This window comes from Acomys minous, assembly GCF_964271855.1.
Source record: "Acomys minous genome assembly, chromosome: 11".
NCBI lineage: Eukaryota > Metazoa > Chordata > Mammalia > Rodentia > Muridae > Acomys > Acomys minous.
In genome coordinates this window covers 57,788,377-57,809,045 of record NC_140492.1, presented here as the reverse complement: position 1 = coordinate 57,809,045, position 20,669 = coordinate 57,788,377, and the positions used below count along the sequence as shown (strand labels likewise).

The window sequence follows — 20,669 nt, the reverse complement described above, 5'->3', positions numbered from 1 at the left end:
CTCAGGGTTGCCTTGGTTCGTGGTGGATTCGTGAGTCATTCAGCCATGACTACATGTGCGTCTTGACTTTGCTCTCCTGGATGCTGGCAGTGGATCTGTGGGGACAGTGGAAGACTCTAGTCAGAGTGTATGTTACAGATGAAATAAATGGTGGTGGCCTTTAGCTCGGTCTGATTTCTACATGTCTTTCATAATGTGGGTCTGTCAGCTCTTAGATGTATATCCTTCTGTTAGCTGTGCCGAACTCACTCTCTGCCCAAGGGTGTCTGGCAGCATGGGATCTTGCACAGAGTCCTGCTGAGGGGAGATTCTTTTCCAGGGTTCGGCTCTGGGTCCAGCCAGGTACAGAAACGTCATTCTGTGCTTATGAAGACAGGCGCTCAGACAGAAAGCACAGGAGCCTCTCTTTAAAGTGGGGGGAGGGGGCAGGATGGGCTGCAAACCACCAGAGTAGCAGCAGAGGGTGACATCAGAGCTCGCGGTGGGCTCGGCCCTAGCAGAGCACATGTTTCTCTTTTGGTTGTTGCCAGGAAGTCTGCTCCTACCGCTCCCCTCCCCCCACTGCTGGGCCGACGCAAAGCAATTGCAGATGTGACCTGATGTGACACCAGGGATGTAATAGAATAGCACTTGAAGCGCTGGCATTCTTGACATCGTCTTTCTCTAGGAAGGGAACAGGAAACCATCTTCAGGGCAGAGCTGGTTGCGATTGAGTAGACTCAGGAGTTCCTCATGCGTAGGAACCGGCTACAGAGGCTTTGATCCTCTGATGTGTCTTACACTTCATTCTTTTTGTCAACAAATGCATCTGAAGGGGCTAATTGTGGCCAGCATTGTAAGACACATGGCAGCGGGACTTGGAACCCAGCACAGCTCTGCCCAGTGCTCTTCAGTGCACAGCCATCCCTCAAGCCCCTGAGCATAGCTGTAGTTGAACATCTCTGCTCCCATCCATCTGTTCATTCAGCAAGCCCTTGCGCTGCATCCTGGAGAGAGCAGGGATGTGGTCCTTAGAGCTCACAGTGCACTGGGAAGGCAGATCCGTAAATAACCAGACACCAGTTCGGTAGAAGAGTGTGGTGTGCCTTGAGCAGCACTTTTGTGACCTTTGGCCAGTTAAGGATGGCACTTTGGAGAGGAAAGTGGCTTCCAGAGGGATAGTATTTTTAGAGTTGTAGAAACACTTTCGACAGTCTGTTGCAGGCAGAGGCTACTTTTTGTGGCGTGTTTTCAGCAAGCTGTGAATCTGTTGAGAAAACTGCATATTTCATGTATTCAAGCTTAACACTTGCCAGAGTTAGAGGGAGGGGTAGGAAATCCACAAAAGCAAGTGGCACTTGGGCCTACTGTTCATGGGGCAGCTTGCTTCTGTGTCTCTCTGAGTTAAGTCCTGCTGTGTGTATTACAAAGGTTTTTGTTTTGTTTTGTTTTTTTAATGCTGATTAAAATATGACTTCTAAATAAAGATAGTTACTTCATTTGACCTCCGTTTTTTAAAAAAATAGTTTGTTTGTATTTTATGTACATTGGTGTTCTTCCTGCATGTATATCTGTTTGAGGGTGCTGGATCCCCAGGAACTGGAGTTACAGTTATGAGCTGCCGTGTGGGTGCTGGGAATTGAACCTGGCCCTTTGGAAGAGCAGCCAGTGCCCTTAACCACTGAGCCATCTCTACCAGCCCTGGCCTCAGTTTTTGATGTAACCTCTTTCATAGAGACTTTTGAGGTGGCCCTTTCATTGCATAGCCCTGGCTGGACTAGCTGTGGAGACCAAGCTGACCCCTGCTCATGGACATCCCCCTGTCTCTGTCTCCTAAATGCTGGGATTAAAGGTATGTGGCATCATGCCTATCTGTTACTTAGAGATTTTTTTTTCCCGAGGCAGGACTTCTCTGTGTACCCCTGGCTGTCCTAGAAGTCAGTCTGTAGACCAGGTTGGCTTTGAACTCAGATTCTCCCTGCCTCTGCCACCTGAGTGCTGGGATTAAAGGCATGCACCATCACTGCCTAGCTACTAAGAGCTTTAAAAAAGTTTATATAGACATACATATGTATTTATGTATACTTATATAATATTTATATTCTTTGAGAGTTCATACATGTGTACAGTGTATTTTGATCTACCAATGTGTCCCTAGCATCTCCTGAGTCCCTCCTCCACTTATGCCAGAATTATGATTTGCTTGGATTTGTACGGCTCTTGTGCAGATAAGCACAGGTGCGTGGAGTTCATGAGTGCAATGGCCACGTCACATTCAGAAAACAACACTTCCCCACCCCGTGGCTCTTATGTCGTTGTGCGCCCTTCTCTGTCACATTCCTGAGAGGATGTCCCACTTAAGGACCGAGCGCTCACTGTCAGGAGTTCTCCACACTCGGAACAGTCACCACTAAGACTCTCTGCATCATCTGATGCCCCCTGCAGAAGACGAGTCTCTGGCCCAGGTGGAGCGCAGTGCTTGCTCACAGATAGGAACATAAAGGTCTAGAAGGCCGTATGACAGCATGAACGTCGGGCAGAGCAACAATAGTAGGTTCCCTGCTGGCTAAGGGTGGGATTTAACAATCAAGAGACATACAGAGCATTCCATGAACCTTGTATGAACTAAACAAACCCGAGTATTTAACACCCAGGTAAAAAGCAGATCGTAGCTAGGCTTGTTTGTTGCCTGTAATTTCAGCTCAGGAGCCCGAGGCAAGGGGATTACAGAGTTCACGGCCAGCCTAGACTATGTAACAAGACCCTGTCTCAGAAACTTAAACTATATAAAGAAAACACAGCCACAGAACAACATTGCTGGCACCGGAAAAGTCCCTTTTAGGCCTCCTTCTCTCACTATCCCCCAAGGGTAACTATTAGTTCTGCCTGTTGCTGAATTTCACACCCAAGGCTTTGCCACTTAGGAGCAATGGATGCGGTCTGAGAGAAGCATCCTTCAGCAGTTTTAGCATTGTGCAAACACATGTCAACCTAGATGGTGCAGTGTATGGGTGTGTCTCCGCTGTCTGCTGCTGCCTCTCGCTCTAGGCTACAGACCTGTGAGGCCGGCACTGAACACTGCAGGCAGTTGTAACAGTGGTGGCCATTGTGTCCCTGAGACTACAGAAGGTAGATTGACATCACGAAGTAATACAGGCAATGTCCAGCTCTCATAACCTCATGGGGCCACCGTTATATATGACCTGCTGTGGGCCCGAATGTCTTTAATAAATACAGTGCGTCTGGCTTCTTTTGAGCAACATTATACTCTTTGGGGTCATTTTACATGGTTGTGTTTGATTCATTGTCACTATTGTGGGTGCTTTGCTATGTAGACATATTGCAGTTTACTTAAATCCATTCTACTATTGGTAGGCTTCTGGTTGGTTTCCAGATTTTTGCTCTTAAGTTGCTGTAGAAATTCTTGCCCCTGCGTCTTGATGACCTGCCCGTCTCTGTTGTGTGTATAACCCTCGCGGGGAGCTAGGACTAAGATCAGCCTGGGTTTTAGAAGACATTACTTTAAGTTTTCCTAAAAGCTTCTCTCAGCTTCCACTCCAGCCAGCAGTGTGACAGCGCAAGTTCCTCCCCAACCTTCCCAGCACATGCTACTTTCAGTCTTGTCTTTTTCTTCCTGCTTTGATACCACATTTTCCCTTAGTTTTTGTTCCACTCGGGTATCTTGAGCAGCTAGACCACAGAGAAGAAGAGCTCTGATAATGTAGCTTCATTTTATATATATGATTCATATAGAGATTCATATAGAGTAACCTCACCTAGTATGGGATGGGTGTGAGTGTGAAGAAAGGCCACGTGGGACCTGGGTGAGCTGTCTTTTGCAGGATAGTAAGGAGCTAGCCTCGGGGAAGACAGAAGAGACATTGCTGTCCTGAGTGTGTGTACACACCCGCGTGTGCACATATAAACCCTGCCGAGCACATGGCTAGATTTCAGTAGCTGTGCCTGAAGCTGAGGATGGGGGTGAGAGGTGGCTCTGAAGAGGCAAGCAGGAGAAAGAGCAAAAGTCTTCTGAGGGAGATAATATATTTGATGGATAGGCCATTACCAACCATTCCAAGCTCAGAGGGAGGCCCCAAGCCAAGTCTACCAAGATGGTGTGTGGGAAGCCTTCTCTCTAACTTTGCTTGATCCTCTTGAGTTAGGAAAAAACCATGTGATATGAGAGAGAGAGAGAGAGAGAGAGAGAGAGAGAGAGAGAGAGAGAGAGAGAGAGCACCAGCTAGCCACAGTGGAGAGCACCTCACTGTAGCTGTTCCTAAGGGCTTTGTTTTCTCCCTTTGTTCAGAGCATCCGGTCTAAAGTGGAGCTGTCGGTCTGGGATCAGCCGGAAGACCTTAATCTCTTCTTCAGTGCTACCTGCCAAGATGGCGTATCCTACCCCGGTCAGAGGAAGTGTGAGGGCCTGAAGATCGGGGACACGGTAAGTGTTCACTCCTTGTTTATAGGAGTCGTTGCTCGCCTGGGTAATTAGTGTCTGGTTCTGACAAATTTAGTAGCTTCCTGGAGTCCTCTACAAGTGTGTGTTGTGCCTTCTATTTCAGCGTCCTTTCCAAGCTTCTGTGCACTTTATATGCAAAGTCTTAGGAGGATTGGTTACAGAGCTCCACTCCATAGGCCCCTCAGTGCACTGCCACCTGAGGTTTCCGCGTGACGCTGGGCCCTTGGTGTTTTAGCCAGTGTTGTTTTTAGCGTGACAGGGATGCAATCAGGTGTAAGAAGATAGACAGGAGTCTAGGAGACTTGGCTTCCATTCTCATCTTTTCTGGAAAAGATGAAATCAGCCACCCATGAGTTCTTTTTTGTTTATTTATTATGTATACAGTGTTTTGCCTGCATGTATGCCTGCACGTCAGAAGAATGAACCAGATCTCATTAGAGATGCTTGTGAGCCACCATGTGGTTACTGGGAATTGAACTCAGGACCTTTGGAAAAGCAGCCAGTGCTCTTACCCTTGAGCCATCAATGAATTTTTGTAAAAAAAAAAAAAAATCATTTATTTATTTATTTTTGGGATTCATGCCTTATTGCTAATGATAATTAACTAATTCTACATCACTACCACCACCCCTCCAACCTTCATCATCATTATCATCATTATCATTATTATTTGAAAAGATGTAGTTTTATGTGCATTGGTGTTTTACATGCATGTCGGTGAGGGTGTCAGATTCTTTGGAACTGGAGTTAGAGACAGTTACGAACTACCATGTGGATGATGGGAATTGAACCTGGGTCCCCTGGAAGAAAGAGTAGGCAGGGCTCTTAATTATGTGTAAGTATGTACACGTGACTGCAGGTGCCCACAGAGGCTCTGTCGTGGAGCTAGAGTGACAGGTGGTAATAAGTTACCTAGCTTGGGTAATGGGAACGAATCCTTATCCTCTGGAGGCGTGTATGCTTTTAATAACTGAGCCATCTCTCTATATAGTGGAAGGAAAAAACTGACTTGCCACAGGTTGTCCTCAGGCCTCCACACGTGCCATGGAGTGTGTACCCCTGGCCCAAATTAAATAATAAATAAATATAAGAGCAAAACAAAGCAGGCAGTCCTGCTGGACGTGGTGGCACACGCCTATAATCCCAGAACTTGGGGAGGCAGAAGCAGGTGGATCTCTGTGAGTTCAAGGCCAGCCTGGTCTGCAGAGCAAGTCTATGACAGCCAAGGCTACACAGAGAAACCCTGACTTGAATGAAAAGCAACAAACAAACAAAAACAGGCAGTCCTGAAAATGGCAGGAAGTGGGCAGCCATAAATAGACAAAGAACTTGTGAGTGAATTCTGTGGATCTCTGCATGGGATTTGTGCAGTGACACTTGGCATCAGCAGTCAGGGAGCTGAGTGGACATGCTTTCTATAAGGGATGGTTTGACAGAGGCTCGGGACACAGATTGTCTGCTTGTGTTTATTTACCATTGGCAGACCTGTTTATCAAATAGGGGAAGGCTGCAGAGATGGCACAAACAGCTTCTCCTATAAAACAGGAAAACTAAGGCTTAAAAATAGTTTTAAAAGCCAGGTTATTGTTAATTAGTTGATTGTAATTGGTATCTTAATTTAGAGTATTAATAGGACAGAGGGAATGTGATCTGATAGTGGTTTTGGTTGGCTGGTTTTTTAAAGATAGAATCTCGTGTGCACAACAAGTTCTTTGTAACCTGGGCTCTGTAGTGCAACTCTGTCTTAAAAACAAAAACAAATAGCATGCTAAGGGCGGATGCAGTGGCTCAGGAGGTCAGAGCGCTTGTTGCCTAGCCTGATGGAGCCTGGGACTTACGTTGTAGAAAGAGAGAACTCACTCTGCAAATTGTCCTCTGACCTGCACATATGTGCCTTGCCTCACGCGCTCCATCACTTTACTCCACCAAATGTCATATAAAAATGTTGAATGGTGTGGCCGTACTGATAGAAGATGTTTGGAACCCCCAAGGTAATGGCGCCACTCTTCTTTTCTGGTCACGTTACCTGTGGTTTTATGGTGGAGTCTTTTTTTTTTTTTTTTTTTAAGAAGCAAAAATGACAAGCAGATGTCGCTATGAATTGAGTAGAAGCAGACACAGAAGAACTGGGCTTGTTGAAAACACCACCCACTGTGTGTCAGGGTGCATCTGAAGTCTGTCCATACCTACCGCCTTAAACAAACAGGGAAATTGCAAGGATCGTACATTTGGGGTCCCTAATGGAATATAGAGAAAGCACATTTCATCTCACTAGGGACAGGAAACAGACTGGACAGTGAACATTTCTGTGTTCCCCTTTTAGTTTCCTGGGAGGAAGACATCGTCACCCTTGTGACAGACTGGGAAGCCTAACATACAGAATCGACGAGGTGAAAATGCAAAAATCAGGCTTTCTTTTCTGTAGCCCACACCCCACACCCCACGCCACCTCCTTGATACCCACGACCCATGCTGCCATATACATGTCAAAGGCTAGCGTGGTCATGGACTGGAACCTTCACCAGAGAGCAGGTCCTCTCTGTCCTTGTCATATTGATCTCCCACAGGCATCAGTATTGGTGGTAACAGGATAACCATACTGCTGATGGGCAGCCTGTGACTCAAGAGATGGGAGTGACCCGTGTAAACTCACCCAGATCAAGTCATTTTACTAATTGCAGCCTCCGTGTGACAGGGAGCCATGTTATCTGCCCATACGTGGACACCTACAATGTACCCACTCAGGCCTTTACTATTTATTTATTTATTTATTTATTTATTTATTTATTTTATGTGTGTTGCATGTGGGAGCCATAAGACAACTTGCCAGAGTGGGTTTTGGTGTACTGTGTGGGTCCCAGAAATTAAGCTCAGGTCCTCGGGCTGAAGAGCAAGTGCCTTTACCCACTGAGCCATCCAGCCTGCACCTCATATGTGTCTCTTATAGCAGCTTTGCAGTTAGCTATATTTCTCCATGGCAATGTGTGAAAATCTGAGGCTCAAAGAGGAGCCTGAGGAACTAGCCCCAGGTCCCACTGCCGGTGAGCAGCAGGCAGTCAGACCCAAGTCACTAACAATACCACACACAGCCCAGGCCTTCTCTGTGTCCTGAAAGCTTTCGAGGCACAGGGTGGGATTATCACCATGTAAGCTCCAACTCACTGTGTGTGGCTCTTGTTTGTTCAGCTGGGAGAGTTCAGGAAATCAGATGTTGTCTGGAAATCAGGGGGGAAAAAGATTTTAAATAGAGATGTGCCTCAATGTTGAGAAATCTCTGTTGTAATAGGATGGTTTTTAGCGCATTTGAAAGCATAGTAAAGGCAGTGTTTCTACTATGCCATTGCCTTTTGCCATATCTTTCCTTGGGATTCGGTAGCTGTAGCCCTGTGGAAACTGTAGCAGGTCCTCAGGCAAGCCTTCTCACCAGCCCTTTGTCCTCTCTCTGTCCCAGTATTGTCCCAGTGTCCAAGGGCCACAGTCACATGGTCCCTCTGGCAAGAGCTGTGTGCTTTTTCTTGTCTGCATGTAGCCGGCTGCACAGAGCCATTCTTTCTAAGCCGGGGTGTGTGTGTGTCGCTGTCCACCAGGGCTGTGCAGATCACGAAAGTAGGTCCTTCTGGATGGTGTGAGTCCTGTACAATGAAATGTGGGGTCTGACAATTAAGAATTTTAAGGGGCCAGAGAGACGGGCTGAGGTTAAGGGTGCATTCTGCTCTTGAAGAGGACCCAGGTCAGTCCCTAGCACCTACACTGAGTGCCTTACAACTGCCTATAGCTCCTGCTCCTGGGGATCCAGCACCATCTTTTTTTTTTTTTTTTTTTTTTTTTTTTTTTTTTTTTTTAGGATTTATTTATTATGTGGATAGTGCTCTGCCTGCATGCATGGCTGCACACCAGAAGAGCACACTAGATCTCATTATAGATGGCTGTGAGCCACCATGTGTGTGCTGAGAATTGAACTCAGGTCCTCTGGAAGAGCAACCAGCGCTCTTAACCTCTGAGCCATCTCTCCAGCCATCCTCTGGACTCCTGAGGGAACCTGCCTCACTTATGCACACTGATGCACATATATATACTTAATTTAATTAATTTATTACTTTATTTTTTTCTCAGGTCAGGGTTTCTCTGTATAACCTGGCTGTCCTAGAACTTGCTTTGTAGACCAGGCTGGCCTCAAATTCGGAGATCTATCTGCTTCTGTCACCGTAGTGCTGGGACTAAAGGTGTTCACCACCATGCCTGACTTTCAGGCAAACCTTTCTGTTTTGGTTTGGTTTGGCTTTTTGGTTTTTTGAGACAGGGTTTCTCTGTGTAGCCTTGGCTGTTCTAGACTTGCTTTGTAAACCAGGCTGGCCTCGAACTCACAGAACTCCGCTTGCCTCTACTTCCCTGAGGGAGGAGAGAGAGGAGAGATTAGCCCTGTCATGACTACTGGTCTCAATTTCTTTGAGAGAGAGAGAGAGAGAGAGAGAGAGAGAGAGAGAGAGAGAGAGAGAGAGTGTGTGTGTGTGTGTGTGTGTGTGTGTGTGTTCCTGCTTCTGGTAAAGGTGAAGGAGAGGCAGACAGTGTCTTATCATCACTTCTGAACAGAGGTGGTTTTGTGACTAAACAGTAGGAGACTCTGCCGTAGCGGAAGCCAGGATGTCCTGAAAGAGGAATTGTCCTCAAATTAAAGCCCGAAGCCTTGAATCCAGTGAGACTGCCTTATTCAAGCTCTTAGGTGGTTCTCTACCGACCCCGACCCGCTCCAAGCCTGGCTGAGTTGACCTATACGCTGGGAGCTGGTGTTCTTAGAAACCAGCTTCAACAAATCAGCATGCAAGTGCCTGGCAGTCCAGGAGCATTAGCACGCCACACAAAGGGCCCAGTGAGCCACTGTCACAGCCTTCTCATGACATTACCCCTTCCACACCCCTGTTCCTGTCCACTCCTCTGGGCCCTGGGCTTTGGCCCTACCTCAGCTTTTTGTTTACTAAGATCTGAGTGGCCTTGGCATCTTCGGAACCCTGGAGTTGGGGGCGGGGAGGGGGGTTGGTGTGGGGTCTGGGCAGCCCTTTTGAAAGGGTGGGCTCCCACTGCAGAGCCAGAAACATCCCAATGAGGTTCAGTCACCAGTCTGGCCAGGATGGCTGCGATGTCTGTGACTTTCCTCTAGACTGAGTCTTGGGGCGGGAGTCTGGAAAGTCTCCAGGACTTGGGGAGCCCTGAGCCCTATCAGTGCTTATCCTGAGACCTCGGTCACCAAGGGAAGGAAGCCAAGAATTTGTGTTCCAGCGCCTTCTGGCCTCTCTGGGTTCTTTGCTAATCCAGTAGGGAAACTGAATTATAACGGGGTGGGGATCTGGGGACCTATTTGCTGTCCCGACTGGCTTTTTATAGCATTCCTGTGTCCAGCAGGAGCCAAGAGCTAGCGGCTGAAAACAGACAGTGCCTCACTCTGGTTATCAGTGAGCAGGCGGCGGCAGGCCAGGCAGATAGCACCTCCACTGGATGGAAGCCTTGGCTGAGACCAGGCCAGGGACCCTACTGGGAAGCCAAGCCCTCCCCTCAGGCAGGCAGACAGTGCGAGTTTTCATGCCCTGGCTCCAACTCACAGGCTCCCAACACTCCAGTTATCCTGGCACACATGGGCAAGGCTAAAGAGTCGTGTGTCCTCATGCCATGCCCACCAGCCCCCGCCCCACCTCCCCACCTCCCCGGCCCCCTTCCCCCTCTCCCTCTCCCTCTCTGCTTATTTCTTTGCTCTCTCCCCTGACAAAGGTGGGCCTGCACGGAGAGGTTGTATTCCCCAGCATCTCAACAGCGGAGTGCCTTTTTCTCTTGCCGCCACAGGCCTTTCCTTTGCAGAAATTCCTTTGAATTTCTGATCTCCAGCTCTTCCTTTACCAGGCACAGAAAATGGCAGGAAGTAGCAGCTTCGTGCAAAGTCCCAGGAAAGGAATGGCATCAGGCTTCTCAAAGGCTCTGTCCGCTTCCCTGTGTTCATCCCGGGCTCCATAGATAACTGCTCAGACTCAGCCCTCAAACCCTGCCTGTGTGCAAGCTTAGCACATCCTTGGTCCAAGGCAGAAAGCTTGAGAGAAGCCTCTGACCATCACTTTATGGTCATCACTATGCTACTGCCTCTGGATTGAGCCAGGCTGCCGTCCTCTCTCTCCACCAAGATCTTTTTGTTGTTGCTGCTTTGTTTGTTTTAGAGACAGGAAGTGTGGAGCCTTGGCTGTCCTGGAGCTAGCCCTACAGAATAGGCTGGCCTCGAACTCACAGAGATCGGCCTGCCTCTGCCTCCAGAGTGCTGGGATTAAAGGCGTGCGCCACCACTGTCTGCCTTTCTACCCAGATCTTTAGATGAGCATCCGCCTGTTAGGAGGTCATATGCTAGGAGAATGCAGGCCTGGTCTAGGTGAGCACAACCCCCGTTGGCTATGGAACCAGACAAGCTCTCAATCCCTTGACATCATTGACTCCCTCAAAAGGAAAACGGCCATTAAAGCCTGTTAAAGGTTGCCTTGCTGCCCAGCCTGTTCTGAACCCCCACACTGATCTGAGGAGTCTTGGGAAATAAAGACACCAGCCCAGACATTAGGGGCCACTTGGAGGAGTGACCAGGCATATCTGCTTGAGGAGGGGATCCCCACTTCCAGAGGGGTGCATCTCGGTGAGGATTTTTTTGTCACCATTCACCGGCCTGTCTGCCTTTCTGTGGACGTCCCAGGGCTTGTTCTGAGGCATCACTGTGGGTCTCACTCCACACAGCTCTTTCCTCTGGGGAAGGGGAGGCAGACGGAGGATGGCATCGTGTTCTGATTCCTGGAGGAATCAAAGCAAGCCTTCTCCCCCTCACCTCCCTTCCCATCCATGCTTGTGAGCGGCTGACAGACATGGCAGTGTCTGTGGTGTCATCTGTTACCCTGCTCAGTCCACCTTGCCATCCAGTTGCAAGGCAGCCTGTAAGAAACTCTAAAGTTTGAAACACTTCCCCAAATGTTTTCTTTTCTAAGGGCCTGTGTATGGGATAGTTATTCAGGCAATGGGTATCCTTTCCAGACTCGGGGCTGTGGGCTGATTGGGCAAGATACAGCTCTGAGAGCCGTTCTTGCAGGGACCTGGGGCTAGAGCGTGAGAGAGGCCGTTGAGGCGTGCCATCCCTCCCTTCCTCCAACAGAGAAGGAAACCTCTTTCCTGTGGGTCAAGTGGCTGCTCTCTACCCTGTACCTCATCCTGGGCGGCGCCACCATACCTCAGCATCCAGCTATGCCTGGCGTAGGCAGCTGAACGTTGGTTCAATGAATGACCTCTGAGATGGGAGGTGTGTACAGTGGGGGGGGGAGGGTGACAAGGATGGAATAGAACTGGCTGATAAAGGGGAGAGACCTGTAAACCCCACTCCTCCTGCATCTCATTAAAGACCCATGCCCAATTCCTATTGGCTATTAACATAACCAATTGCTCTTCTCCATAAGGTATCTGGGTTTGTTGACCCACAATCTCTTCCTACCTGGGTTCCACCCGTGTGCTGGACCGGATAGTACTCAAAAGGGGTGTATCTGGCCATGGCCCCCCTGAGGGTGTGGGAGCCCTGGCTTGCTATGCTATGATGCCTTCTTCTCCTTCTACCCAGGCATCCTTTGAAGTGTCCGTGGAGGCTCGGAGCTGCCCTGGCAGAGACACGGCACAGACTTTCACCTTGAGGCCTGTAGGCTTCCGGGACAGTCTGCAGGTAGAAGTGACCTACAATTGCACGTGCGGCTGTAGCACAGCGCTGGAGCCCAGCAGTGCCAGGTGCAGCGGCAATGGAACCTACCTCTGCGGGCTGTGCGAGTGTGACCCCAGCTACCTGGGCACCAGATGCGAGTGCCAGGAGGGAGAGAACCAGAGCGGGTACCAGAACCTGTGCCGGGAGGCGGAAGGCAAGCCCCTGTGCAGCGGACGCGGGGAGTGCAGCTGCAACCAGTGCTCCTGCTTCGAGAGTGAGTTCGGGAGGATCTACGGGCCCTTCTGCGAGTGTGACAGTTTTTCCTGCGCCAGGAACAAGGGTGTTCTATGCTCAGGTAGGCTTCCAGCCATCACATTTGCTCTAAGCCTGGGTGTTGTGTGGACCCCGACCAGGCCCTTCTCGGGGTGATGGGGAGTGTGGGTGGAAAGGGTCATACCTGTGGCTGTCCTGTGAGAAATCCAGGGACAAGCCCCATCTGCCTGCAGTACAAGGGTGGGAGCCCTCAGTGGAATGTAACCATCAAGCCTAAGGGAGTCATTGGCCGAGGGTCAGTTCTGGCAGGACTTGCCCACACAGTGTGCCTGATGGGTAGGGGTTGGCCATAAAGAGAAAGCATGGGGTAAGGGTATGGGACGTGTGAAACCAGCTGGGCACATGTGAGGTTTTTACCCATGAGAAGTACAAGTAGCAGGGTTGCATAGATGGGGAAGAGAGGAGGTTCCCTTTAAGCGGAGCCCCTGTGAGACAGGTTTGAGCACCCCCTGAGGGCGGTGGAATTGAAACGTTCAAAATTGTTGTCTGCAGACTGGAGGGCGTGTTGAGCATCATGGATTGGGGTGGGTGGAAAAATTGGAATCGACGCACAAACTCTGACAGGGATCAACCCGTCATCTGAGTGATGATACGCCGGCGTTCGGGAGGTGCTTCTGCCTAGGCTCACAGGAGAAGCGGGCTGGGGAGCTGCAGGTGTGGAGTTGTGAGAAATGAGAGCGAGTGACACGCCCAGCACACGCCAGCACATGCCTACCACAAAAGGAGGAGGCCACTGGCTCTGGTGTAGATCAGAGCCATGTTCCTGGGAGCTGGCGGTGTCAGGCTTAGCCTGTGGGTCCTGGGGTCTGTGCTTAAAGAACCCCAGCATGATGGGACGGAGTTTCTGCTACCCTTTGTCACAATAGATGCCCTGGCTGTGTCCATAGTAGTATTTTACAGTGGTTTTCTCTTGAAATCAGGAACTTGATATAACCTTTGGGGAATGTTTTTTGCTCCAGAAGGCTGCTTTGTCCATGTTGTCCGGAAGTGGATTTGCCCGTGCAAATCCATCTGCACAGTCTAATAGCCAGATACTTGGCTTGGACATTGGTTTTCCGCAGCTGTCAAAGTAGGGATTGCTTGCCTCTGTGTTACTTTGAGAATGGAAGGAGATGTCTATAAGCAAGGAGCCTGGGTGAGCACGGAGCCTAGCAGGCACAGGGAGGTCAGGATAGGATGTGTAAATGAACCTCTGAGGGGAAGACCTAACATTTTAGAGATTCTGATGCTAAGGAAACACACTCTTTTGTTTGTTTGTTTGTTTTCCGAGACAGGGTTTCTCTGTGTAGCCTTGGCTCTCCTGGACTCACTCTGTAGACCAGACTGGTCTCGAACTCAGAGATTCGCCTGTCACTGCCTCCCGAGTGCTGAGATTAAAGGCGTGCGCCACTAGACCTGGCCTTTGTTTTGTTTTCTGAGACAAGGCTTCCCTGTGTAGCATTGGCTATCCTGGACTCACTTTGTAGACCAGGCTGGCCTCGAATTCACAAAGATCTGCCTGCCTCTGCCTCCCTGAGTCCTGGGGTTACAGGCGTGTGCCACCATACCGGGCAGGGAGGATTATTCTTAAATCTCAAATGTTCTGACTGGTAGAAAGCAACATTTAAAACCATCCGTGCATTCATCACTCTAAGAGGGCAGTTTCTTTCCTTCCAAACTGTTCCCTAAGTTAGCGTCTGTGTCTGCATATGATTTTGTGCCTTGTTATTCGCCCTCCATCTCCTCCAGAGAGGAACTTGAATTACTTTAGTAAATTGCTGATTAGAACATTTTGGCTCTTCACTGTACACCCTCTAGAGCCACACTAAAGCTTTTCCTGGAGAAAGCGGTTTCTGCGCTTAGATCATTGTTGAATTTGTTCGTTTAAGACTAGCTTGAAGCAAGCGCAGCTCCAGACACACGCTCCTGCGGGGAGGAGTGCCTCATGCGTCTTGTCTCTCAGACCATCTAGCTCCTTCTGGACACAGCTGAGCAGTGGTGAGCCGGCCGTTCCTCCCTCCAGTTCCGGGGTCCCTGTGGCCAGCCTGAGCTTCTGCTCTCGGGGCTGCGCACACTGGTTTAGGCTCTTGGGGTTTTTATGGGAGAGAAGGCTATTTTTTAAGCACTCAGTGGTGTCTGTAGATGCTGACTCGGGCTTTCAAACCAGCAACGTCAGCATTCTCTGGCACTTCCTACCCCTGGAAGTGGGTTATGTGGTTGAAGTGTGTCTTAGGGGTGGGGGTGGGTGCTGGGCAGTGTATTGTAAGAAGTTGCTGAGACAGAGTCAGGGCCAGAGTCGATGGGGATGCCAGATAAGCCTTTTCCATTTATCTGCTGTTTCCTCTGTAGGGCTTGCAGTCTTCGACCCCTGTTGAGAGAGGCAAGAGTCAGTAGGGAGGATGCAGGATCGGGAGAGGGTTTCCATCATCAAAATGAGCAGGCAAGCGAGTGAGGCCGGGTCTGGAAGCAATTGAGCAGTTGTACTGGTCTCATGACACATCATCATGGGACGGCATGTGCATGTGTCTAGGACTCTCGCTGTGGCTCTCCTCCTGTGTCTAGGAGAAGTAATTTACACAATAGCTCTATCCCCAAACCATTTCCCTGTGTAACGGGAGTTTTATGAGGCCCCTAGGGAGGGCTTCTATTCTGATTCTTGGAAACTGTTGACCCTTCAAAGGTTTTTTTTTGTTTTGTTTTTAAACACGAGAAGAGGTCGGGGTCTGTTCAGTTATTTTTAAATGCAGTAAAAGAGCTTCGCTCAGACTTTGTGCTTCTCTGAGACAATCATCTCCGGGGCTCTGGGTCACCATCAAGATTTTACATTTAATAATCTCGTTGGCTTACCTCTTGGGTCTCATAGAATAAGAAATTTAAAATCTAATCAATCGTAAAATTCTGAGCAGAACCTTTCTGGCCTTATGACTGGGTGACTGGGAGATCCCCCAAAGTACATTTTAATAAGGTTGTATAATACGTATCCCACTTTTATTATATGGTAGATAATGAGGCAACAACAGACACCTTCCCAGAGACGGAAAATGGAAGTGCGCCACTTGAGGCACCTTTCTTAATAAGCCGGAGCCAGCATCCGAGAACAGATCCTTGGGGTTGCTGACGGTTCTAGGTAGACTTAAAACAGTTTTGTCAGGCCTCTGTAGCTAGACTAACTCCTGTGAATAAGGCTCAGCTCCGGGTTTCTTTCTTCCTGCCAAATCAAACACTGTCCATGACAACATTATCCGGGTATGTCTAAAAGTATTTCTCAATTCACAGAGATCAAGTCCGGCTTCCAAAAATAGTTTCTTGGGGACAGATAGTTTGCATTCTAAAAAGGTAGGCAGGAGGGTGAGTGGGTGAGCCGTGGCAGAAGGGCAACAGTAGGAACTACTGGTCTCCTGAAAGTAGCAGAGGCAAGTTTTACAGGCTGGCAGGTAAACTCAGGAGGCAGTGTGAGAAGTCGGACTTAGAAGTAAGCTGAGCTTAGATGAGAAGGCTTTAAAGGCTGAGGGAAGGGCTACTCTGTAGTTCAGTGGGTAATAGGCCTGCAGGCATGTCTACCACCACCACCTGTCTTCCATCTGCTCTTGTGTCTGACCTCAGCCAGAGCCCAGGGTTTACCAGGTCCCTTCTTCCTCTCCAAGTGCGTTCCCACAACTGCTCAGAAACAGGGCGTCAGTCTGCTGGTCGTGAGGGGGATGCAGTGGCACTGACCTAAACGGAGTCTTCTGGGAGGAGCATCCTGAGAGCATCCCCTGTCTCAGTGCCAAGCAGCTGCCCCCCAGTCGTCTCTGTAAGCCAATCGGATGCGCGCACCTGCAAGAGGCCCTCCCGTGGCTCCTGCCGCCTACAAAATGAAGTCGCTGTGGCTTCAGCCCTAGCTCTTCATTCTCAACTGCCATGCGTGGAAGGTGGGTCACAGACTGGCTGTTGGCCGCAGATGGGAAGTGTTCAGTGATCTCTCCATTCGTCCAGATGTGTGTGGCTCTCTTCATTACTCCTTGCCGTGAACTGCCTGCCTCTGCCTCGAACACTCACGCCTGGCACTTGAGTTATTTTTTAAGACAGGCTCTTAACCATGTAGGAACTTAACTGAGAGCTCTCTGCCTCCTCCTCCCAGGTGCTAGGATTAAATGTATGCACCATTACACCCAGATTCTCGCTAGCTTGTGACAGGACCAACCCACATGCAGCTTCCATGACAAAATTCTTGAAGAGGGCCTTGTCAGTGAACTAAGCTTGAGGCATACGTCATCCCCAGAGGGCGTGTGGGCTTCCCGTGGAAACTCTTAGAAAACTCAGGATTGTTGCACATATTTAATCTTATGTGCAGAAACTCAGTTGATGGTTATATTCAGATGCTACTGTCCAACATAAGATCACACGTGTGCACACACAGAGACATATGTATGTGCTCGTAGACACACAGAGACAGTCGCACACACATCTTCAAGAAAAAGAATCCCTCTTCTCCCAAAGAGAAAACATTAGGAATTCCGGTAGCAGTTTCCTTCATCACACAATCACATGATCTGGGTCTCTTGTGTCCAGCCAGCCAGCCTCTGGCGGTTTGTGCCTAGCTGTCTGGCAAAGCTGGAGCTGGGTGGTAATAACTTGCCTGGTGCCACTGAGGGCATGTCAGTGATGTCCCCTCATTTTGTTTCAGGCATGTTGCTACCTGCTATTCAGTGAGGACTGTTACACGTTATACATTGATCGCCCCCACACCAAGGGGCAGTTCTAGATGCAGTGTGTGCAGTCGTGTGTGAATTTCTGAAGTTTTTATTGCCTCTGGAATTTTCCACTGGGGTTGAAGAATGGGCGTATAAAATATCACATCCTCTCCCTTCGTCTTCTGGGTGTTTCTGTGAGCTTGGAAGAGAGAAGCAGTGGGGCAGGCCATACTGAGCATCGGGCTCTGAGTTCAGCTCTTGGGAATGGAGTTGCCTATTTCCAGAAACCTCTTAGCCAGTCACTGTTGATACTGAAAAGGGAACAATCTAAGCACTGGGTCTCCCCTCACCAGCTTTTCTTGCTGTTTAGAAAGGGAAGGTTCCAGATGGAAGATCTCATGCCCAAGATTCTGCCTTTGAACTTCAGGCCTGATCTATAAGCTCATGAAGTCTGGCTTGGAAGGACATAACGACATTTAATAAGGAAAAGATGCCAAAGCTTAGGTCTCTGTCAAACATCATTAGAAAAATTTCCACTCTTAAATTTAGAAGTATGAGAGACCCCTAGTGGTGGAAACAGTTATTCCTAATGTGCCCTCCTCTGTCTCAGGCATTGAGCCAGCATTTTTGTTTTGGTCCTGATTTGGGGTGCTCCAGTACACTCAATGACTGGCAGGGCAGGATGTGAGGGTGCTTTGTGTCCTTTGAGGGGAGCGTCCCTTCCTCTGGGAACACTGCCCTTGGAACACCACCCGGATACAAATGTTCCCCGGAGTCTGGAATTGCTCAGGATGTTCCCCTTCCTCATTCTGGGGGCACATTCTGGGGTACCATTGCCCTCTGATCCACAGCCCCACTTCACAAAGTCCTTCAGGGGAGCTAAACCATGTCCCATGCTAAAGAAAGTCCCTGGCAGAGGCTCCTTGGTTCCACAGAGCTGACATAATAACGCAAAAGGCTATTTTAAAACACTTCTTACGAGACCAGAGAGATAGCTTAGGGGTTAAGGGCACTGCAGAGGATGTGGGTTCAGTTCCCAGCATCCATCTGGCAATTAATAATCGTAACCCTAGTTCTAGAGGACCCCCCCCCCCCACAATGCCATCTTCTGGCCTCCTTGGGTACCATGCATGTGCACATACATGCGTGCAGGCAAAAACACTCATATACATAAAGCAAATGAATGTTTTTTAAGCACTTCTTATCACATGGAGATTGTTTCCTTGGAAAAAGATGAATTCTGCATTCATCATTAGTAAGCACCAAGAGGGTCTTGTTCTTAACAAAGTCTGAATTGTTCGATTTTGCCAATAAAGATTCAGGAGCCAGATTGGAGTTAAAACCTGCTAGCTCAGAGAGGCAGAGAAAGCACCCAGCTGACCTTCCTTCTCAGCACATGTCCTCAAAAGAAACTCTGCCTCCCCAGTGCTGGGATTAAAGGGGTGCGCCAACATGCCAGGCCCAACTGTCCATCTTTCTGTTTTGTGTTCACAAAGCCTTCCCCCCACCCCACCATGAAAGTTAGACAGGCTCTCTCTATCACTGTGGAAGGCACTGGTCTGTCCAGAGCCAGCAAGTGGGTGCTGAAATTGCCATGGGCGTGGAGCAGAGAGAACACTCCAGCCCAGTTTGGCTTCTGGGTGGGATTGGAGAGGATGGTGCTCCCCAGAGCTCCGTCTGTGGGGCGAGTTTAAACCAGCTGTGCTGTGCTTCTCTGTGGGAGGGGCTGCCCTGAGCTCAGGAGTTCCTAGTGAGGAAATAATGTTGTCAGTAGTTGCAGCCCAGAGCCCGGTGAAAGAGCCGGGAGCATCCTGTGCATCTCAGAAGTCCTCTCTCTTGTCTCGGCTCTTTCTGTAGCTAACATCTGTGCACCGAGGTGAGGTGTCAAACGACAGAGTGGTGTCAGAGTAGGAGACACCATGGACAGTCAGAGACACATGAGGACAGCCAGGGTCCGTTATATAACTCGAGTCTGTTTGTCAACAGAGAACCAGGAATAGTGTGTGTCTCTGGAGGGATTTCCCCTTCCTGGTCAGAGTCCCAGTTAGAATCCTGGGTGTGTGTCTGGGCACAGAGTCAGCCACCTGAGAAGATTGCAGAGGCTGGCACCAGAGAGTACAGGATGCCTGGGTGCGGAGGCCTCCCACACTCCCTTCCCACAGACACAGGGGGAGAGACTGTGGGCCCTGACTCAGGGCACTGCGGGACAGACAGACAGACAGACCCAGGGGGAGAGACTGTGGGCCCTGGCTCAGGGCACTGCGGAACAGACAGACAGACACAGGGGGAGAGACTGTGGGCCCTGGCTCAGGGCGCTGCGGGACAGACAGACAGACACAGACACACACAGACACACAGACACACACACACACACACAGCACATAGAGCTGGTGTAGTGTGTAACAGGATAAACACACACGTATCACTGCTGTCTTGGGTCCCTGGAGAGGTCCACCTCTGCCCAAGGTTTCACTCAGATGTCTGGAACAGAAGTGAGGCTGGACTTGAGGTACCAGGGACGTTACCCCAGATTGGCCGGGTCCTCCAGCTCACATATTCCCTCCATTTCTCTAACCACTTCTTGTTTATGTTGGCCTGTTCTGAGGCTAAGAGGGATTGAAAGCTGAGGCACAGCTGTGGCACAGAGGGCATGAGAGTGGGAAGATGATGACCTTGACCTCGAGGCTGTGAGGAGAGGAGAGGTGCACCCACGGGGGGGGGGGGGGGAGGAGGTAGTGGTGGGTGCGTATATGCTGGAGGGTGAGATGTCGGGGTGGGTGTAGGGGAACTTGAAGAGAAGGAAGCACCCCTCCAGGCTGAGGGCCATCTTCCCTTCAGCCTTCTCACAACCAGAATGGCCTCCTTAGAGGAGGGAGCCAGTGGATTCTAGAACTAGACAGGAGGTGGTCTCAAAGCAGCTGTAGTCTCTACAAGCCAAGGTTGTGACTTCTGCCTGCTTCAGACTCTGGAGACGAGCTTAGAAAATGAGAGCCGTTCTCAGCTCTCTCCATTAAAGTGGTCCCCTTTCTTCCTCCAAGCCCGCTGTCTTCCAGGCTCTGAGGAGCCCAGCCTGTGGTAAAGTAAGAGTAGGAGATTCCTTCCTCGGCCTGGACCTGGAGCACTGAGGCTGCCAGCCAGGCTTGCTTCCCTTCTTTGCTGATCCAAAGTGTACATCCGAGTTTGCATATGCTGGTGTTGAGGACACCAGTGAGCTCCCCAGGCAGGATTCAATGGGCCTTTGTGTTGTCAGCCCTCCACCTAGACTCGTGGCTGTGGTCCAGCACTTCCACCAGGCCCTGGTGCTCGCAGGCAATGTGAGTACTCTGTGTCCCAGCTTGGGTGTGGATGCTGTCATCTGTGGGAACCTACAGCTTTGGAGGCCTTCAGTCAAGTTGGCCCGAAGCCCCGGTCCAGCATTGCAGCAACGATAGGGGCAAGGAAGGCGGTGCTCACTGAATGCCCAGCAGGGTTGAGATGTTTTATACAGGTGGGCTTACCTCACAGGACTACCTACCTAGTGAGGAGGCGTTTCTACAAGTCTCACTTAGAA

The 20,669-nt window shown here is 49.8% G+C and overlaps 1 protein-coding gene across 1 annotated transcript in view; it reads left to right on the top strand.

Annotated features, from left to right (window-relative positions):
• Positions 1-20,669, top strand: part of ITGB5 (integrin subunit beta 5) — a 106,170-nt gene that overhangs the window by 69,885 nt on the left and 15,616 nt on the right. The window contains exons 9-10 of the mRNA XM_084802072.1: positions 4,286-4,420; positions 12,060-12,489. Coding sequence (XP_084658198.1) covers positions 4,286-4,420; positions 12,060-12,489 — 565 coding nt within the window. The remainder of the gene's footprint in view (positions 1-4,285; positions 4,421-12,059; positions 12,490-20,669) is intronic.